Here is a 21,541-nt window from a genome sequence, read left to right on the forward strand (position 1 = left end):
ATCTAGCTCCATAAATATACTTTTTTCAAACGTGTTAATAAATTTACAGTAGATGCTTAAAGTACATAGTCTCTTCGTGTTCTGTCCACTGCCAAATTAGATTTTATTAATTCAGAGTATCCTTGCTTGTCTCCTCCTAATTCACTTTCTTTTTGTGTGTTCCAGGTTATGATTCCAATTTCTTTATATGTGTCCATTGAAATAGTTAAAATCTGCCAAGTATACTTTATTCATCAAGATAAAGATTTATATGATGAAGAAACAGACACTCAGCTGCAGTGCCGAGCTTTAAATATCACAGAAGACCTAGGTCAGGTGCAGTTTATCTTTTCAGACAAGACTGGGACGCTTACTGAAAACAAGATGGTTTTCCGAAGATGCACTGTTTCTGGAATAGAGTATTCCCATGATGATAACGGTGAGCTCACGATCTTGTTTTCTATCTAACTGCCGTACTTTGGTGCAATCTGAAGTAGATTAAAAAGTTGCTGTAATCTTAAATCAAAGAGAAAAATAAAAGAAATTGCATGTATCTTCTCGGCAGACTCCATAATAGCTGTTTTCAAGTTATTATAATTTGATGGCTGTGTTCAGCTAGCAATGACAATCTTATCAAAACGTTCTGTAACATCCACAGTACAGCATCAAGGCAGTTAGTGCTTCCAGCTTTAGCTCCTGATTTAGTAAAGCACTTGAGCACATGGCTAATTTAAGCAAATTGAATAGTGCTGACGATACACAACAGTTTGCTTGAATATACTATGTAAAATACCAGCTTTAAGCACACAGCCAGATTAATGTCTGATTGAATACCTGGAATGAGGTTATCCTTGTGTGCTGAGAACAGAACATAAACAAAGCTTCTGCTTTTCATATTCACAGGAAACATAATCTCATCTAATAGCATATTTTATGGTACCTTTATCAGATTCTTTTCAGTGCTCCTTCGTGACAGGTGTCTGTGTTAAAATACCTCCAGTGCTATGGGAACATTGCAGTTGAGAGAATGTGCACAAGTATCAGACCTTTGAAACACTAAAAAGCTGTTATTTGTCACAAGGGAAGGTGAGGGTGGTCATCCCTGTGTCTTCTTGTCACCCTCTTAAAATAATGAAGTGACTTCCTGTTGTTGTTTTGTTTTGTTTTGTTTTGTGTTTTTTAAGCTGTTTTCCTCTAATGTTTATTGTTATTGTTTGTTATGTAACAAACTCCATCTGTGTACCAAGCAATATCAATCCCTACAGTTTAGCATTTCTAATTGCAAAAATTAAGTTTTTTAATATGCAGAACATTTTAAAATCACTGATCAGTAAGTTTTCTTGAAGGCCATTAGGGAAGTTAAGCGTACAAAAAGTATATGGAATAAGAGAAATAATCAAATACATGTAGACTGGAAAATCTAAAACATGCTTTAAAAAGTTCAGAATATTCCAAGGTAGTGAAAGATGTTTTGAAGCTTTGGATTGTACAAGGATTGTTCTTTTTTTTTTTTTTTTCTAGTACTGACACCTTATATTTAAGGCATTCAAAAAAAAGGGGGGGGGGGATGTATTATTACCCCAGTGTCACAGAAATAAGAACTGAAGTAGGGAGAGGCTATCATTTCTTACCTCTGTACTGTAGGTGAGAAAGAAAGAAGAGTATGTTTCTGAACTCCGAGACATGACACTCGATATTCATTCTTTTTTTCTTCTTTGCCATTGCTTGTTTGCTTGTTTATACTAATTTCAGAATGTACTGTGTTCCTTGGAGGATTGGTGATGGTACTGCCAACTAAAACAGTGCAGAAAGAGTATTTTTATGAGTTTAAGAGCATCAGCCATTGTGGAGGCTGAACTCAGGCTCTTGAATTTGAATCTTGACTTTCAGATCCTTTTTTCTTCAAATGTAATGCATTTAACAGAAATCTAAGTTTGTGCGTGCTTTCATCTATTAATTTCAGGTTATAATATAAATATTAACAAAAGCAGTGTGAAATTCACTACAAACAAAATTATCTGTTAAATATCTAGAATAAACTAATTGATTCTTTTTTTTCTGTCAATTCTTTCACTTACCTCTATGTTTGTTCTACTTGTAACTCCATTTGGTATAAAATTACAGACATAAATATAATTTTAAAATTGGTACTTTATTTATTTTTTCTCTTCTACAAAAAAATAGAACTCTCTCTGCCATTTTATGCTTAAATTGGGATCATTTCTACTGCTTTTGTTCCCTATAACTAAGGAATAAAAATTATTCTTCATTCAAGTCTTTTGTGAGCTGCTTTTCAGTATGATTTTCTAACCATCTCTTATCTTCTCTGTTGTTGAAATCTTTTTGTTTAGATATAGTAAGATGTCTATCACAGCTGATTCCTTTTTAGTAAGAGAATCAATAACATTTCATTGCTCTGTGCTTAATTGCAAATGATTTGTCGGCAGCTTTTCTGTGTCTTACACTAGAGTATCTCAATTCCCCTCTGAGGTTTTGGGACATATGTTTTAACTGCTGGATGCCATCCAGCTCCCCTCCTGAGGCTTTACTGAAGATTTCATGAATTAGGAAATTCTAAACTCTCTCACTTGGCAAGTGATTTGGGGACACCATATATGCAAGAAAACCAAATAAAATGCATCTACCTTTTCTCATCCATTTCAAAGATGATCTGTGCCTTTCTTCACTTGTCTGAGTAATTATTCAGGCATAGTGATTTGTTACTAGGGATCAAACTCTGAGTAGTCTTTCAGATGTAGAACTGAATTTAAAATTGCTGTACACAGGTCAAGATCCAAAAGCTGAAGATAACAAGTCATTTTCTACTATAAAAGCAGATTATTCAGGATGGAAATATACTTGTTCTGAGCTCTTTGGCCTAAGTTTGTTATTCTGCTGTGGCTGGGTAGCAGTGCCTGTTATTACAGTTGCTTGACCCTTCCCATGCTAAGATCCGGTTTTCAGCTATGGATAGTTTTACAAACCTTTTAACTGTTTGGTTAAAGTTTTCCACACTAGCTGTCTGCCTCAGGCGTGAGTTCTGGGGGAGAAATTTCAGTCAGAACAGTTCCATTCAGCCATATCCAAGAATAAAGCTAAGATGTAACGTTCTGGCAATTTTTGCTCTAAAGTCATCTCAAGCCCCAGTATTCTGAGGTTCAGCCATGCATACACAGTAAGGGGGAAACTCATGCCCATGGTGGCAGATTGAGGTCTGAAATTTCCTCACATTGGAACTTGAATTTTCTGCTGAAGTATTTTTTCTGCATAATCTAGGACTGCTATATATCTGTTAATTGCTCAATTAACAGATTGTACATAGCCTTCAGAAATTTTATGTGTGCTACATTGTAAGTTTTTCTCCATAACATTTATTTTGCTATGAACAGTTATCCCATTCTTTTCTGTCCTACAGTCATTGGCATCCCTCAGTTATCATCACCATATCTGAGTTCCTATCACTAGTGTATTAAGCAATGTGTGACATTCGTTATGCATACATAGCTTGTTCATTCCCCTTCTTCTTCTCCCTTTGTGCAGTGTGCAATTCGTGTTGATTCAAGGGCTGCTTAAAAGGCATAAACTGTGCTGTGTTAGGTTTGGCATTTGAGGAGGCATGTCTTTTTTTGAGTGGTGGGAGTGTCCTTATTTTCTTTGGAAATTTGTTCCACGGAGTCACATAATTCACCATGTAAAAGGTGAGCTTTATGATTATGGGGAAGAGTTCTGTTTTCCATCAAAAGTGGGCATATTAATCATGGTTTTCATCACAGAGGCTTATGTGGACCTCATGCAGGGTTGAAGCAATTCAAATGTTTCTAAAAGAAAAAAAAATGAAAAAGACTTGATACTTTTTTTAGGCAGTGTAGGAAGCAAGGGACAGTTTTCATGAATTTGCTGGAGGAGACATTTTCCTGCAGAATTGTGCACTGGCTCTATGTTTCTTCTGGGGCTGATGGCACTATGCCCAAGGATACTGTATTGTTTTAGTCTAGACAAGAGGTGACAAAACCATGAATAACAAAGGCCAGTAAATTCCACCAGCGTGGGACAGAATCTCCTAGCCAACTGGAGACTGTACAGAGTATTACTCATGGGTACTGCTATGTGAGAGCTTAGCACCAAAGAGGATCCAGGAACACATGTGAAAGCTGAGAGGGAAGGTGTAAGCGTACTCGGCAGCTGTTCCACAATGTAAACTCTAGCAAATATTCATCATTGTTGAACTCACCTATAATATTTTGGTGATTGAGTATGCACTGATCAGGATCAAACTGATCAGTGAGCCTTGTGGAGACTATGTTGAAAGGGATGGGATTCTTGTTACCTAATTTTAGATATTTATGTGGAAGATAGACATCTAGTAACTTTATAGTTAATGGAGAAAATTGATCATTTGTAGGATGTAGCTCATCATACTTGTTCTAGACATTTAGATTTATTGTATATGACATGGCATTTTCTGTGTGCTTTAGGATTCTAAATACAGGTGAAGAGAATACCCATCTCATATCTGCGTTACGTGTTTTCTCAAATCTTGTTTCCTTCAATGGCTCTTCTTGATTTGGAATGTGTTAATTCAGGAGCAGGATATGTCATGGACCTTCCTGAGTGGAAGAATGATTGTCCAATTCATGAATGTCCTCAGCATTTATGGAATACCCATTGGCTCTATACTCTGGTTTAATCCCAGAAGTGGGTGGAGTGGTATCTGTCTCTTACTTCTTAAAACTAACACCTTGCTGTGTGCTGCTTCCGCAATAAGGTGATTCAGCAAAGGAGTGCCACACCACCAAAAAAAAGAATTTATTCTTCTAATCAAGTACTTCCTCCTAGCCCAAAAGAATGCTAGCACCAAAAAACAAGGAGTTGTTGCCCTATACGTAAAACTACGTTGCCATACCACAGCTCTTTCTTTCGGGCTAGTCTCCAGCTTCTAACAATTCCAGAAACTGGACATGGCCCAAGTCTATCTGCTGATCCCAGGGAGAGTAGGTGCCCAAAAGCTGACTGTGCTTGTGAAAGTCGTTATATGATTTAGCTACAACCAGATGCTCTTGTCCTGACATTTGTCCTAGATGTTTTCCAAATGCTAAATGAATTGCCTCTTGTCTATGGGGTGTGATCTCTGTTTTTCTAGTTTTGGCCACCCATTGTATGGAACTTTTGACAAAACACAAGTTGAAGCTCCGTGAGTGCAACCACACAATTCTGAAAAAAATATTTTTTTTTCAATCTTTGCATTCTTCTCACTTCCTTCCAATGACTGAGAAAATTCTAGAGAATGTAAGAAAAAGATAAGTGTATAAGTTTTTGAAGGCAAATGGTGAAAACCCCGGTGATTTTCCTTTGGCTAGCAAAGTTTCTTAGTCACTGAATTTAAGAAGGAAGAAGTTTCTGTCTGTACTTTATTTTTTCATGCTGAAGATTGTTCAACAACTACTTTTCATAGGAAAGAGCATTATGTGGAAAAATCTTTTTCTTAGTTTGTGGGGCTGTTTTGTGGTGGAACTTTCTTATTAATCAAAAGACATAGACTGCACATTCTAGCCACACTGGAGTTTACTAAATAAATTGAATTTACTAAAAAGTTGAATTTACTAAGTACATAAATAAATAAAAATCAATAAAGCCTTTTCCCTAAATGTGGCTGTTGCTTCCAAAGGGACTTCTCCTCTGCCTTCCTTTTCAACTTGATAGCCTTCAGAAATCAGGATAGTCCATTTAGGTTTTCTCCAGAAAGATCAAAACTATTAAGAGGACCGGGTGCTTCAGGCACTCTTTGTAGCGTGCCTGTAGTTTCTCTTTACATTTGTTATTGCTTTCTGAAAAAATGTAATTGGAGACTGTGGAGAGAACCAGGGCCAGCAGATGTAGAACCAAATAAATTGGGAGTGCTGTATTTTAATCTCCTATGGAACACAGAATAATTCATGATGGACAGATTTAGAGAAAGGTAATACTTTCTTCTAAGCGTATATCTACACTAACAATTTCTCTGGAAAATCTCTAGAGGAATAAGGATAATCTCCATTTCTAAGTGGAGTAAAGAGTCCTTAATAAAAGACTTAAGGTTATTCTTTTCAAACCCCTGGGGTTGCCAAGAGGAGAGAAGATGGAAAATGTTGGTGTTTTCTAATCTCAGGACTTTCTTTACGAGGAAGATCTTGCAAAGTAAACTAAGTTAAGCTTATGCTAGCACACTCATACAAATTTATTGCATGCTAGCTGCTTGAGCGACTCTTTGTGTAGACACTAGAGAGCACTTAAAAGCAAAATAAGCTTGCACTCATAAATTAATTAGGAAATAAGGTGGTGCGAATACATACTGTACATCTAGACTTACTTCATGGTAACTCAGTAACAGCCTTATCCAAATGGTTTGGGGCAAAATTTCCCCATTTCCGTGGGGAAATTAGGGCTCACACACTGACAGCTGAATTAGTCTGGTCTAGGGGGGGTCTGGAATTTCATTCTGCATGGAACAAATTATTTTATAGTTTCATGATCACTCTTTTCTACTTAGTGAGACATCTGCTTGTATGGCAGTAGTGCCTCCATCAGCTTCTAAAATGGATGCCTCCTGGTAGAATAGAGGTAGCATGGAAAGTGTATTTATTTGACAACTGAATAAGATACTCAAAAACAAAAAATTATAAAATAAAAGAGTTTTTTAAATACAAAAATAAATACTATTTTCAAATACACATCAACTACGAGAGGAGTTTTATTGATAGCATACTGCTGTCTTCTGAAAGATGGAAGAGAGTTCATGGAATAAGTATTAATTATCCTTTCTTCTTTGTGCTGTAAATATAAAGTGAACTAGAGGACGGTAAAATTTGACTTTCATGAATTGCATTACTGTGCTTCTCAGAGCTGTTTGTGTCTCTGCCCTTAATAAAAAACTCTCTATCAGACAAAAGATCAAGGCCATGAATTTTCAGTGCTGAAACCAAAAAGCATCCCACAACAATGTCTTTCAGGTTGTAATGTTCATGCGAAAAGGTTCTGAATTTGAGAGGGCTGAGTGGGTGGAGAGAACAGAATGTTCCCAAAGAAGCACGCTTCGCGCTGTTGAAGCGTTATGAACCTTAGCCATAACATAACAATCGCGCTGTGCTTCATTATGTCTTCAAACTTCTTAATTCTTGCTGCATAATATGTAAGACTGCACTTGAGAAGATGTTGAAAGGTGCTAAGGCCTTTTTTCTTCTTTTTTTATACAAGCTTACCTTGGTATGAAATTGAAATAAAAGCCTCAGTATCAAAAGAGTTACATTTTACTTGGTTAAATGAGATTCCAGTCTTATATCTACTTTCTGCATGGCTCTTTCCTTCTCTGCATGCCTGGGTTTCCTGTGGACGGAAACTGGGATGCTGGGAGAACCACTGAGCAGCCTGGCTCATATCTTGATCGAGGGCCTGGATCGGTGCTTATGGCACGCTGCAGGCTCCTTTTGATACAGGGAAACCTATGATCTGTTGGATTAAATTCACAAGTAGGGATCTGCAGTTCCACTGGAAAAATGCATAGAGGCTTACAGAGCAGAAGAAGGTGAGAATTAGTGAGCGTGAGTGATGGAGCAGGTCCATTTTGTGCTGCCCCAAAGCACACGCAACAAGTCCCAGGGAGCAGCCTGTGCGGGTGAAGTGAACTTTATTTCCATGCAGCCCATCACCATGCAACAGAAGGGTGAAGGAGACCAGTGACCTCCCTCATTTTTTGAGCTGTCCTCTAAGTTTTGTCATTCGCATCAAAGAACGAGGTGGGCAGTGAAAGGAGAAGCCAGCGGTGCTGTGCTCTTCTGTGTGCAACTGTGTGGCTCACAGAGCAGCTGCCCTCACAGTGCTGGAGGTGCTGTTGCTCAACCTCTTTTCCATCACATAACACAGAGGAGCATGAATCACTCCAAATAATGCTAATGAAGGAACCTCCTCAATCATCCAGTTGGTCTACGTAAATCTCAAGGTCCAGCCTCTAGGGCTGCATATGAGCTATGGGGCAAAACTCATCTGCAGTGTGCCCTGAACTCTGCTCTCCATGTCTCCAGAAGCACTGTGGCCCTTCCTACCTCCATGGTCTGAATTTTCTTCCAGCAAAATCTAAGGGTGTTGCATACTGCAGACTGCTCTAGGCACACAAGCAAGGCCTGGGTGTGTATTTACAGTCAGGAACTGGGAACCTCTCCCAGCTCCCGCGTTTCAGACAGAGCCTGAACACGTTCCAAATAGATGTGAAAAACACTCTGATGTACGATACTGTACTGGTAGAGCTATCACTAGATACTGTGTGTGGTCCGACTTCAACGCCTCTGACCACCTTCTGACAGCTAAAACATGTCTGAAAATTACAGCGGATGGCAAGGATGGGTTTTTCTTTGATCATAAAGCTAGCCACATTAAAACGATCCCATGCCAAACGCACTGTATGCGCACAAGCTTTTTTTTTTTCCCAGGAAATATTTCGAAAGAAAAATCTTCATGTGCAATTTTTTTTTTTTTTTTTTGTTAAAAGCCTGAATAATTAACTTACATGCTAGTGATTTATCATTTGACATTAGGAAATCTAATTTGTTACACTAGGGAACCGAAACAGAGCACAGCCACAAGTATGTAACTTGTACTGTACATCTGCATAGTGTGGATTATTTTGAGAGTATAATGAGAGGCTTTTCAATGAATACCTAATGAAGGAATAAATAGGTACCTGTTAAAACGGCATCTGCCTGTCTAATGAATAACCTAGGCTATTAAGCGCCCGTGATCTTTAGGAATGGAAAAATATGTTATACATCAGTTACAACTAAATGGAAGCTGTTATTAGATGGGCTGGATTGCACAGCTCTTTCACACCTTTTCCTTCTGCTTCATTTTTATCTTCTACACATCGAAATGCCTGGATTGGTTTCTAACTGTAATTGTTGTAGCTGGAGTCTCGACTAGCAAAGTGCTTCTCTAAAATGTCTCATTTGGAAAAATGGGCTCATTCTGTGCATGTACAGCAGTTGAAGGTACAGTAAGTGTGGTACCGCGTGTGGCATTGCTCCCCCGGTCACGCCAGTCACAGGGGAGGGGACAGACCCCAGGGTGCTTTTTGGAGTAGAATGGGAATCAGGCATCTGGATTCACGTCTCCCCTCTGTACAGATGGACTTGACTTTCACACAGTCTGAGCAAGTTGTGCTCTGTAGGCATGCATGGAGGGTAGATGCAGGACACTCCGGGTGTCAGCTAACTGCAGGTGGATAGATGTGACATTTTTGCTGGAAAATACTCTGCGAAATTTCCATATGCTGTCGGGAAGGACAAGAATGGATTTTTGGATTGTTTAGTTCCTTCTCAGACTGCAGTGAAATCCCTATTATTTGGCTGATTTCATCAAGCTGAGTTGTGGAATAGTCTTCGGGAGCGCAGAGAGTTACCGCAGAGTCTTAACTGCCTCGCGGAGAGTGTGATGATGAGGGAGGCCGTGCATTGCATCACATTTCTCATTATGTTATCTGCATCCTCCCTTAGATACTACCAGGCAATTAGGACGTTGTTATCCCCTGATAATGGAATCATTCATTCTCACTGGGAAAGCACCGTATAAGAGTAAAACCAGATCTCTTCGACAAAGTCAGCATGTCCCTTTTCCCTCCTTCTCAGCCACGTTTAACATATGCAATGTGTATTTTTCCTGGTAGCCAAACGGTTAGCAATGTACCAAGAACCTGATTCCGAGGAAGAAGAAGCAGCCCCCAAAGGAGGAAATTTATCCCAGCGTGACAGTATCTGCAGCCATCAGAGCATCAAAGTAGTCCACAGAAGCCAGAGTACCAAAACCCACCGCCGCACTGGTAGCAGAGCTGAAGCAAAAAGAGCAAGCATACTCTCGAAGCATACTGCATTCAGTAGCCCAATGGTAAGTCGTAAGAACTAAATGTGCAGCGTCCTGTATCTTTTAGCAGAACAATGTCCTGAAAAGGGAAAGATAAAGAAAGCTGTGGTGCATTGTGTACCTCTCATAGATTTCATCTTGGCATTTTTTCTTCTGGACTTAGAGTTTATACAAAAACAACCAAATGCAGCCATAGATCTTATCTAAATACCTTCTCTGTAGGAACAATCTAAAGGCAAAGAGAGTCTGAAACCTTTGTTTTTGATTTTGAAAAGAAAATGTATGCCTCCCCTTTATTTACAGAGGCTGAGAGTAGCATAGGGTTGGAGATAAAGAATTCTAATTGCTCTGCTTATGCCTCTCCTTTTCTTTTTTGACAGAGGGTTTTAAAACTAACAAGTGCTGGACTGCAATGCTCCATTCTTAGACACTGCTGACATACACAACAGCATAATTTTTATTGTGATTCAAGAATATCAGTGGATTGCACATGTATTAAAAAAAAAAAAAAAAACAAAAAACTTTATGTTTCAAATGCTGGTGAATTTGTGTCCTTACAACTTTGCTTTGGTTAATTTATTTTATGCTATTGTAATTCCATGGAAATTTTGCCTGAGCTGAATCATAATAGGAGAGCAGAGAAGCCAAGTCTTCTCTATCTAGGGATTTGTATTGTTGTACTGTTGACACAAATCCACCCTCAAAACAAACTATGAATATGGGCAAAGAAAGATGCTGTTTGCAGTGGTGGAACTTCACGATTTCAGTCAAGAGTAAGTTCTTTCAGTACAATTTGAAGCTGTACTTTTTGCACACGTGGTTCAGTGGTTGCTCATATTCATCAGCTGCTGAGCATCAGCAGATAAAATAAAATTCTACTGAAGAAAAAGCCTCAGTTCGGTTTATCTATTAGCCTTTTGTATCCTAGCATTCTGGTATCTTAAGAAATACCAGAGTTTGCACTGATAAGAAATAGATGAAAGAAGTGGAAAGTGCAGATGAAATAAGAGTAGAAAGTGCTCTGTGTTTCTGTATAAAAAAAGCACAAAGTGCTCGCAATTGTGTGGATAGAATCTGATCTCTAACAAACAACCCACCAGGCAGAGGAATATTAGTGTGTAACTCTTCCCCTGTCCACTACTCCTAAAGTAGATGAATTTTGCCAGTATAATTATCCAGTATAATTAGTAGGGAAGAAAGCTGACAACACAGTTACTCACATTTCCATCAGTAGCCGCATTATTAACTGTTTACTGTCTAGAATGGGTGTACTACAGTCCTCTCCACCTCCACTCTGTGGTATGAGGCCACCATAAAACTCTTGGTGTTGACACTGTTTTGGGCTCTTTGATTGCTTGATGCTGCTTTGGAAACTTGCAGAATCACTGATATTAATCACTGCTATTTATTATTAGGAGAAGGATATCACACCAGATCCTCGCTTGTTAGAAAAGGTGAATGAATGTGCGAAGCATCTGGAGATCATGAGGAGCCACGAACAGCCATTATCCCATCTGAGTCCAGAGCTATGTGATATTTTTGACTTCTTCATCGCTTTAACTATATGTAATACGGTGGTGGTTACTGCACCAAATCAGCCCCGACAGAAGGTAGGTTAAAGAAATAGCAAAATAGAGATTACGGGTCATTTCTATTGATAGTAATTTATCTCTTAAGAGGGAGACATGAAAATTGCTTGTTCTAGTGAGAAATAACTAGAACTAGTTGTGAGATGACTCCTAGAAGTACAGTGTGAATGAGCAGGTTCAGTCAAGCATTGGTTACATGAAACATGTTGACTATTTCATTTACCTTCAGGGTAAGAAATGCTTTCATCTATAATTTCAAGATACTTCTGAAAATTTCCTGAGTTTGTGTACTGTAACTTAATTGATAAATATATATATATGTATGTGTATATGTATATGTATAAGTATATATGTAAGTATGCAAGTCTGTGTGGAAACAAAATTGTAAATATACAAGGCTTCCCAGAAAAGAATATAAGCTGTCAGTGAATGTTTTGTAAATATGGATTAAATTAAGAAAAGGGTCAGATGTTGTTTTTTTTTTTAAAAAAAAAAAAAAGTTTTAAAAGAGAATATGCTTGAGAAACATTGCTTAAATCTTTCAAACTGTGTAAAAGATGCATCTTTAGCTCATTGTGAGAAATAATGATCACTAATGCTTGAATTGGCTTAAACCAGTATCGCTGATGAATAAGGACTTCAACAATGCAATCCCAAGATGATCTGTAAGACAAAGCTATAGTGGAATGTAGTGTTAAAGCTAGCCCACAGCTGAAATTTCCATTCTGGAGAAAATTCTGAGATCTGTTTCTGTTCCAAATTGGAATAAAATTTGAACTAGTCTGCAAGATCACATGGTTTTGTGCCAGGGAAGCATTTGGAGAATGCTAAATTCTGCTGCTTTACGAATGCTACACTGTTATGCAATAATTGAATATATATTACTATGAATGTGCTATTACAGTTAATAACATTGTATAAAAGATTTAAATAAACTAAGGTAAGTGATAAAGTGAAGTGAACTGAAGGTGAAAGAGAAGACAGTAGAAGTTATTTATAATATATTGCTACTGAAGACATCACTGACATTGGAATATTCTCATAAAACTTTTCTGGTACCACACTTCTCAAAAGAAAACTCTGGCATTAGTGTATTTTTTACTACCTTCACCAAATATGCACAAAGAATGCCAATGCTTCCTGCTAACAATAGCCTTTCAGTATGTACTACTGGTGGTGGTCCAACACTGGTTGTCTGTCCCTTAGTCATATCTGAGGAGGTGAAAGGAGAAATAATATTTTAAATGCAAGCATACATACTTTCACAAGGAGACACAATTCTGAAGTTTTAGGTTTATGGTTTTGGTTTTGTTGTTGTTTGTTGTTTTTTTTTTTTTTGCTAATAAGTCAGTTTTTTCCATTTACTTTCCCTTCTCAAATGACAAATGCCATTACTTTCTGCTCTCAAAGAGATTCTCTTCTTAAGTTGGAGCTCCTTAGACTGAACGTCACTGTCTAAATTCTTGTACAACTTTCCTTTAAGTTTTGTTCATTGTTTTGTTTCTTGCTTCTCAAGGTTAGAGATCGATTTGAACTAAAATCTCCAGTAAAAACCATAGAAGACTTCATCCGAAGATTCACTCCCAGTCGCTTGACCTCTGGATCTAACAGCAGCAGTTCATCTAGTCTAGCTACAAATAAATCAATGCACAGATGTGGTTTAAGTGTTCTTTCATCTACATCTACTGAGAGCACTTTATTAAAACTGGAAGAGAAGCTGGCATACTCTGCACAGATGAATAACAATGGCTACAGCTCCCAGCAAGGCAGGACACCTGTAGGGAGTGGACCTGAGGAAGGAGAACTCCGTTATGAAGCAGAGAGTCCAGATGAAGCTGCTCTCGTCTATGCAGCAAGGGCATATAACTGTTCTCTGGTTGGAAGGCTGTCTGACCAGGTATCAGTGGAGCTACCTCACCTGGGAACATTAAACTTTGAAGTATTACATACGTTGGGCTTTGATTCCATCAGGAAGAGGATGTCAGTAGTGGTCAGACATCCTCTCACAGATGAGATAAATGTTTACACTAAAGGAGCAGATTCAGTTATTATGGATCTTCTTCTACCCTGTTCTTCAGGTATGTCTCCTTTGGGGCCTGGGGGAGGTGGTTCTGCTTTAGTGCTGAAAACTCACGTCTTACTGCCTGCTCTAGCATGTAGACCTGCCTGCTTTTGTTGTGAATACAGGGAATGGTAGAATGGCAGCCATCTCTCTTCTTTTATAACACTTTGTGATTACAGCAAATTTTCTGTAACAAATTACTGGTTCTTTACCTTAAAAGAATTAGTTAAAATAATTACTGTACAAGAACTTTGACTAGCAAACTTTATTTTGAAACTATTATTTCTTGAAACTCTGCCAAAGCAAATTTCTTCAGGAAAACTTGCCTGGCGGTGCTTGGCTATTTCAGTATTTTATATGAAACTCAAGCGGTTCCTACTCCAGCTCCCCTATGTGTTTAATCTGTGAATCTTTACCTCCTTTTGTTATAATATGTTTGCATAAATCAAAGTTTTTGTATTGCGTTTGACAATGATGCTAACAATCGGACATCAGAACAGAAAGATAGTGGCAAAATAAGGAGAGATGCTGTTCAGATGAGAAATTTTTGCGTCAGATAGAACAGATGTGTAGCTGGGAACAGGTGACCATGGACTACTTCCCTGAAGTCTGAAGCACCCAGATGTCACCTGAAACAGGGACAACTCTAAATAACTGCTAATCGTAGTGAGTTAGATTCAAGAAGAACCCTGTAAGATTTCACAAGTTAGCGGAAACACAGGGGCATCAGTTCGCATGAATCAGTTTGCATCTAATTTACTGCATGTTCAACACTGAATTTAATTGAGTGTTGAAGGGTTACCCCAGTATGAATGGACAGAACCCGAAAGTGCTAGAGGTGCTTCCTGTGTGTCACTAGTGCATTGACTTTGTGGTTACATTGACATTAGCTGGAGTAAACAATTGTGAAAGGCTTATACTGTGTAATTTTAGTTTAATGAAATACAGAAAAATGTTGGCATTACTTTTCTGTTTACAGCGACATAAATCAAAGCACAACCAAAAAATTAAGAACAACTTGTCCTTAACTAACAACAAAGTATTCATGAATAATTTTCTGGTAAAGATCTGATATCACAGAAGGTACATACAGCATCTTTGGAAACTTGTTTCCCTCTAAAGAACTGAGAGAATTTGGAGTACTGAGAAGAAGTACTAATAACATACCTGGAAAACAGTGTTTGGGAATGAGTTCTCAGAATGAGAACTGAGCATTAAAATGAAATGATTATTTTATGCCAAGTCTCAAATATTTTTTCACCTCCGTAAAATAAAAGTATTATAGACTATGTTTGAAACTACTGCGTACATTCATGGTAGATACAATGGGTGGAAGAATTTTCGAGCAAATTTCAGGTGGGTGTAGGATCTAGGTGGGCGACAAGACCAGCTAGAAACCAACCAACAGCAACATTACAAAAGTTGGTGTGGGTCAGAAATGCAGGAGCAGGGTTCCTGTATGTTTTTAGTAGCGAGGAAATTCCATAGCTGGGCAAATACAGTGATTCCAGCATCTTCACAGGCAAGCGAATTGAACAATGCTTTGAGTTTGTGCTTTTATTTGTCTTCTTCTCTTTTTTTTTAGCCCAAAATGAACTGCATTTTAGTATATTTTGCTTTAGCAAGCAATGTAAAGTGCAGTCACTAGAACTTCATAAGCAGTTTCCCTTATTTTCAAGCCATCTGATCCACTGATGGCTTCAGTAATTCTGTGAGTTTCAGCGGATCTGTCTGAAAAATGTTTGACATTTCTCTTGAACAGCTTCACTAGTGAAATTGAACTCAGTCTCTGTGTGCTGTATCCTAACATTAGTGGACGTTTTTTAAATTCCTGAGGGAGATGCCTCTTTTTCATGCTACGGGGAGGTATTCCCCAGGTAGAGGGATCCTCCAAGAATTTATGCTATGAATATTATATATATATCACTGGATCCATCTGTGGTTTAATTCTGTTCTCTGTTGATAATGGAATGTGTGAGGGGAAATGTAAATATTACAAGAATTCAGGCATTTATCCTTTTAAGTAATGGACCAGTAAGTGAATCAATGTGACAGCTAATCCCAGTGCCCTTGTTTTGCTATCTTAATGCCTCAGGGATGTGTAAATTGTACACAAGTCAAGTGTGCATTTTGAGACTTTGTGATACTTGTGCTCTCAGTCTGAAAGATCAAGGCAGTGCTGTGTCCATAATCTCCTTGCACAATTGTGTCCTACAAAACACAAAGGTTCTGTTTCTGAGGAAGAGCCTTTTAAAATGCCACAAGGAGCAGCCCAAAGTTAGATGCAAGAGCAGTGTGCTGTAGCTTCAGTTGTATCTCATTAAAAAAAAAAAAAAAAAAAAAAAAAAAAAAAAATGTGAGCTTTGAAACTTGCAAGTTTCTGAATTCCCTCCATTCGTTCTGCTTGTGTATCTAGCTGAGACCCTGAAAGCTGACATTTTCTGATAGCACACAGATATTTTCAAAAGCCTTGAAATGATTCCCAAAAGCATATTGTTTTTACTTTATCTCAACAGTCTCTATGTTCATAAATAAGAAAGTTACTGTTTGAGTCAATAACCAACTCGCACAGGAACTGTGAACATAAGTCACTGAGAAAACAATGACTGGGCTGGCTTTTTACAGCTTGTGATTATGGAAGGAAATGAAGCAAGCAAAATGCCACTAGCTCTCTATCATTCTTCTGTAGAAGACATATTTACTGGTTTTCACTTCTATAGTGCATGCGGTCGTGCTGCTAAGCATAGGAACTGCATCATCCCAGCTAAAAAGAATCTCCATTCCTGGATTTTGTCTGCAAGAGATTTCTTCCCCCCTTTTAACCTCTGAACCCAAGGTGAATCTCCAGATAAGACCGATAAGGCATATGGAGAGCTAGCAGGAGTTTTAGCTCTCATTGGTGTGCTGGTGGAGGACAGAAGTGCAGTCATTCCTGCTGGAACTGAGAATTCTCATGGGAAGTGGTGCGAACGTCTCTGTTTGTAGAGAATTACTGTCTTTGTTCATTGAAACATTATGATCTTGCATTAGTGCCCATGGTATTCAGACAGATCTGAAGTGATTAACGCCACTTAACCTAAGAGTAGGCAGAAATGGCTTTTGCTGTGTTTAAGCACCTTTTCAAATTTGCACTGTTTGAAATCAGTGAGTGACTGAAATAACCAGTAGCATAAGACTGTGTGGGATATGCAAGAAATACAGTGTTTGTCTCTGGAATAGTGATGTATCACAATAAATTAGGAACAGTGCTTGCCTACTTTATTCTTTTAAAGTGAAAAAAAGCTGATTCAATCATACAAGCAGCCTCCAAGAAGAGGTGCTGCAGTACTTCTCCCAGAAAAAAAAAAATAATAATAATTTATTATACAGCCAACTCGCATATGCCAAAAAGACTATTATGCACAGATAGAAACAAAGCTAAATGAGTAATACATTTGCACTATCCATCTGAGAAAATCTGTATATAGGTAGCATTAATAGATAGATAGACAGGCCTACCAGGATATTCCTACCAGTATTTGCCACATGACTTTAATGAGAGATGAGGAGTGCAAGGAATACCCCAGTCATTCTGGAGCCCTTTAGGAACATGTGGGTGTGTGCACTTCCAGCTTTGCAGACCTGGAGAAGATGAAATAGTCTTTAAAGGTGGCAAAATAGCTATACAGAAAGTAAAATATGCTGACACATGGTCAAGGTAACAGGATCGAAAAACAGAATATCGGGATTCCAAACACCCAGCTGCTTCCTTCCTCCAGTATCAGAATCACAAAATCACAGGATGGATGAGGTGGGAAGAGACCTCTGGAGATCATCTAGTTCAACCCTCCTGCCAAGCAAGATTACCTACAGCACATTGCGCAGGATGGCCTGCAGGCAGGTTTTGAATATCTCCAGAGAAGGAGACTCCACAACCTCTCTGGGCAACCTGTGTCCATGCTCTGTCACCCTCCCAGTAAAGAAGTGTCCCCTCGTATTCAGCCAGAACCTCCTGTGCTTCAGTTTGTGCCCGTTGCCTCTCGTCCTGTCACTGGGCACAACTGAAAAGAGACCAGCTCCATCCTCTTGACAGTCTCCCTTCAGACGTTTATACACATTGGTGAGGTCTCCCCTCACTCTTCTCTTTTCCAGGCTAAACAGGCCCAGCTCTCTCAGCCTGTCCTCGTACAACAGGTGCTTCAGGCCTCTAATCACTGAGTAGCTCTCCTTCAGACTCACCCCAGTAGCTCCATATCCCTGTTGTACTGGGGAGCCCAGAACTGGACACAATGCTTCAGGTGTGGCCTCACCAAGGGCTGAGTAGAGGGGCAGGATCACCTCCCTCGACCTGCTGGCAACACTCCTCCTAATGCACCCCAGGACACCATTGCCCTTCTTGGCCACAAGGGCCCATTGCTGGCTCATGGTTCACCTGCTGTCCACCAGGACCAGCAGGACAGCCCCCAGCCTGTACCTGGGGTTATTCCTCCTGAGGTGCAGGACCCTGCACTTCCCCTTCTTGAACTTGATGAGGTTCCTCTCCATCCAGCTGTCTGGCCTGTCGAGGTCCCTGTGAACGCAGTACTGCTAAATGTACTGAAGCCTCCGAATGCCCAATTAGAGATGGTGCTGCTGTATAAATAAAAAAGTGTTGATGTTTTTAGTAGACATATATAGGTACACATGGTCATATATAGCAAGATCAAGTTGAGTATGGCTGCATGCTGAGAACATGGGCACTGAAAAGCATAAACAAGAGGATATTCCTGTCATCTAATTTAGATAGCTACATCAACTGCTTATGGTAAGGCATAGTGACCATAGGTCCCCAGTTTGGTCAGTTGAGAGAGATATGCACATGCAGTGGTCAGCTCAGAGCATCTATATTAGGTCTCTGCAAGCGCTCAGACTTCTGGTGTTGAGTAGTGCTCACCTGACTCAGTGGTTACAGTACAAATACCAGTGACACGAATAACACATTAAGAAACAGCTCCAATTACAAAATTATAATCCTGAGATGATTCTACAAAGCCAAAAAACATGCAGACATTTTTATTTTTTTTTTTAAATGCATGACATCAGAGAGTAGGAAACTTGCCTCAAGGCACCAGTCATTCCCATCAATGGTTTCAATCTAAAAACAGTTTCCTTTAGCAGTAACACTGCAGTTCGTATTATTGAAGGTCGCTATGACAGTACATTGTACATGGACCTGTCTTGATCCCAGATGATAAAAAAGATACATATCACCTGTTTTTAACTTTTGAAGACCTCATTTCAGGTAATGAGATGGAACAAAATGTGTTACCATCATATTCATTAATCTTTTTTGAGCACAGTGTGAGTACATTGAAACAATCCCTGCTAAAGGGAGAAAAGGAACAGAGGCTCAGTCCCGATTCTGAACTCTTACACATGGCTTTAAGGGGGGAAAAAACTGAGTAGAAGTTGGGCTGATGCACTCAAGGTAGAACTAGTTGTGAGGTCTGCATAAATGTAGATTGTGTTTTGAATGAAATCAAAGTCACACCTAGAACTTCTTGCATTGACTCAGACCAATAGGTAGTGTAGTATCCGAACAGTACTGACAGTAGTACTAGTACCTTCATATCCTTAGATACACAAAACAGAGCACCGTTTCTCTTTCTTTTGAGATATTAACCTATGAGGAAAACTAAGTGCTATTTTTAAAAGTATCATTTTTCTGCACATAATGATATGTACAGAAGCCTTTGCTAATACTCTGTTTGAAATCATACTTCTCTTTCTGACATTATTGTTTGCTGTGAAGATAATCAAGATTTCTCAAAGTATTCAGGACAAACAAATACTTAAGGAGTTAGAAAAAGACAGTCTTTCTAACATAAATTCACAATGACATTTGAAGAGAGAGGAAAGAAAAGATAGAACAAAAAGATACAATTTTTTTCTAAATTGAATGTTTTACTTAAAAGTTTTCCAAGAGATATTAACAGTTCTTTAAAAGTTCCAGTTTCAATGTGGTGGTACAGTTAGTACCGTAGGCACATTCATATTCTCTGAGGCCATTCAACTGCTGTTATTTTTCAATCACCTTTTATTCTTCTCTAGGTGACCCTCGGGGCAAACATCAAAAAAAAATCCAAACCAAAACCCAGAATTACCTTAATCTGTATGCTGTAGATGGGCTGCGGACCCTGTGCATTGCAAAAAGAGTAAGTAATAAGAAAAAGTAAAAAGTTTGACAAAGATTACTGAAGACATTTATTAATTTATTGTTCTTGATTTATAACTTTCTTTTTCATTTTATTCACTAAAGCATGAATACCTCTGCATCACTTTGACTGTGCCCTCACATACTCTTTTAAACAGGTTCTCAGCAAAGAGGAGTATGCCTGTTGGTTAAAAAGTCATTTGGAAGCAGAATCTTCTACAGAAAATCGTGAAGAACTCCTGTTTCAGTCAGCACTGCAGATAGAGAAGAATCTGCATCTGCTAGGTAATGAAATGAGAGCTGGACATGAAGTTAAAGTGTGTTAAAAATTCTGAAAGCTTGGCTATGAAATCCATTCTTTCCTTTAAATGCTTTGTGACAGTACAGAAACTTGCTTCTTTTGGACTTTGTTGTAGCTGTCATGTGCAGCACCACAAAGGAATGGGATTATAATTAATGTAACAGACATATCCTGTTTTCCTTGCTCCTGCAATCATTTTATCACTAGTGAAATGAGCGGAGTAAAACAAGAGATGCATTTGACACAATATCATAAATGGGAACTGCTGCTCTAAGTAGGAGGAGGACTTGTCCGAAACCTGTCTACAGAATTTCTTTGGCTTAGTGCCACTTTACCATGTCAAAGAGTTCCATGACTCCAGGGGCACCAGAGATGCTCGTAAAGCAAAGCTCATAAACTGCAGTTGTGAAAGGCATCAACTCTCATATACATCAGGTTTAGCACGTGTTCTCGGGGCCTCTGTAGAAGGGGACTGCAGTATTTTGTAATGGTGTAGATAAGATCAGTGTATGTAAAATGTATTCCGAGGACAAAGTCATCCTGTTTCTCTGCTCAGCTGAGATGTAGAAAGCACTGAGATTCTAAAATGTTATATACCCTCTATTACTCCAAACATCCAACTGCTTTTTCTGGCAGGAGAACTGGGACAGTCATCACACTGAGGGAACTAACAACCTTCAGTATTTGCCAACAGGCCTGTCTCTGGGAGGCGAGATCCACCTCACCCAACTTCTGATGTGTCTACTCGAGATCTCTCAGGCTCCCTATATAACCAGAGGAGAGAGAAAAAAAACAGAAAGTGCAGTTCATTTGATCTGACTTAGATACCTGCTTTAGGATTAGAAGCATAGCTTCTCTCTGACTTAAAGGGGTCCATGAGGTCACTAGTTCTGACCACATAATTGGGAAAATCCCACCATGTTTGTCCCTGTTGGCTCAGTAAAAAAATAGTGAAATTGAACTGTGAGATTAGTAAGTGAGCTCTAGGCAGAAGTAAACTACCCGTTCAGCCAGGAATCATTACCCAGGAACCTCATAATGTGGTTTGTGTCTTGCAGTGGTCAGTTAAGCTTAGGTCTTGGGAATAAAATAGTGAGTCTGGTAAAGGAATAGTCTTTTCCTTTGTGCGCTGTTTAGATAATAAAAACTTTCATCACATTGCACTAAGAATGTGTTTTCACCTACATGACTGGTGCTCAGACTTTGGAAGGGTTTCTAATGCTGAAATGCTTTTGTTCAAAGAACAGCCATAGCAATAATAAATAGCTGACAGAAGTTCACTTTCTTTTTCCTGTTGTTCCAGGTAATTTGAATGTTTGTTATTTCCAGGTTCTCTGGTAGTGAGGGCTTACATGTCCTTGCATTGAAACCACTCTGAAACTCAATGGAATACTGACATATCAGTGATGACATTGAATTTGGTTCTCAGCTGCTTTTGCTATAGTATTTGAAAATGGATTTATGAAAGCATAGGAAAGATGCTCAGTTTACTATAAGCAAGTAGGAAGATATGCTGAAAGCATGAAAAAGCCACATTTTACTTTCACATCATGGCC

The 21,541-nt window shown here is 38.8% G+C and overlaps 1 protein-coding gene across 4 annotated transcripts in view; it reads left to right on the forward strand.

Moving 5' to 3' along the window:
* Positions 1 to 21,541, forward strand: part of ATP10A (ATPase phospholipid transporting 10A (putative)) — a 111,031-nt gene that overhangs the window by 71,906 nt on the left and 17,584 nt on the right. For all 4 annotated transcript variants that reach the window (XM_038173183.2, XM_072030591.1, XM_038173184.2 and 1 more), the window contains 6 exons: positions 166 to 418; positions 9,668 to 9,885; positions 11,277 to 11,471; positions 12,967 to 13,528; positions 19,582 to 19,685; positions 19,843 to 19,969. In XM_038173183.2, the coding sequence (XP_038029111.2) occupies positions 166 to 418; positions 9,668 to 9,885; positions 11,277 to 11,471; positions 12,967 to 13,528; positions 19,582 to 19,685; positions 19,843 to 19,969 (1,459 nt within the window). The remainder of the gene's footprint in view (positions 1 to 165; positions 419 to 9,667; positions 9,886 to 11,276; positions 11,472 to 12,966; positions 13,529 to 19,581; positions 19,686 to 19,842; positions 19,970 to 21,541) is intronic.

This window comes from Anas platyrhynchos, chromosome 1 (assembly GCF_047663525.1).
Source record: "Anas platyrhynchos isolate ZD024472 breed Pekin duck chromosome 1, IASCAAS_PekinDuck_T2T, whole genome shotgun sequence".
NCBI lineage: Eukaryota > Metazoa > Chordata > Aves > Anseriformes > Anatidae > Anas > Anas platyrhynchos.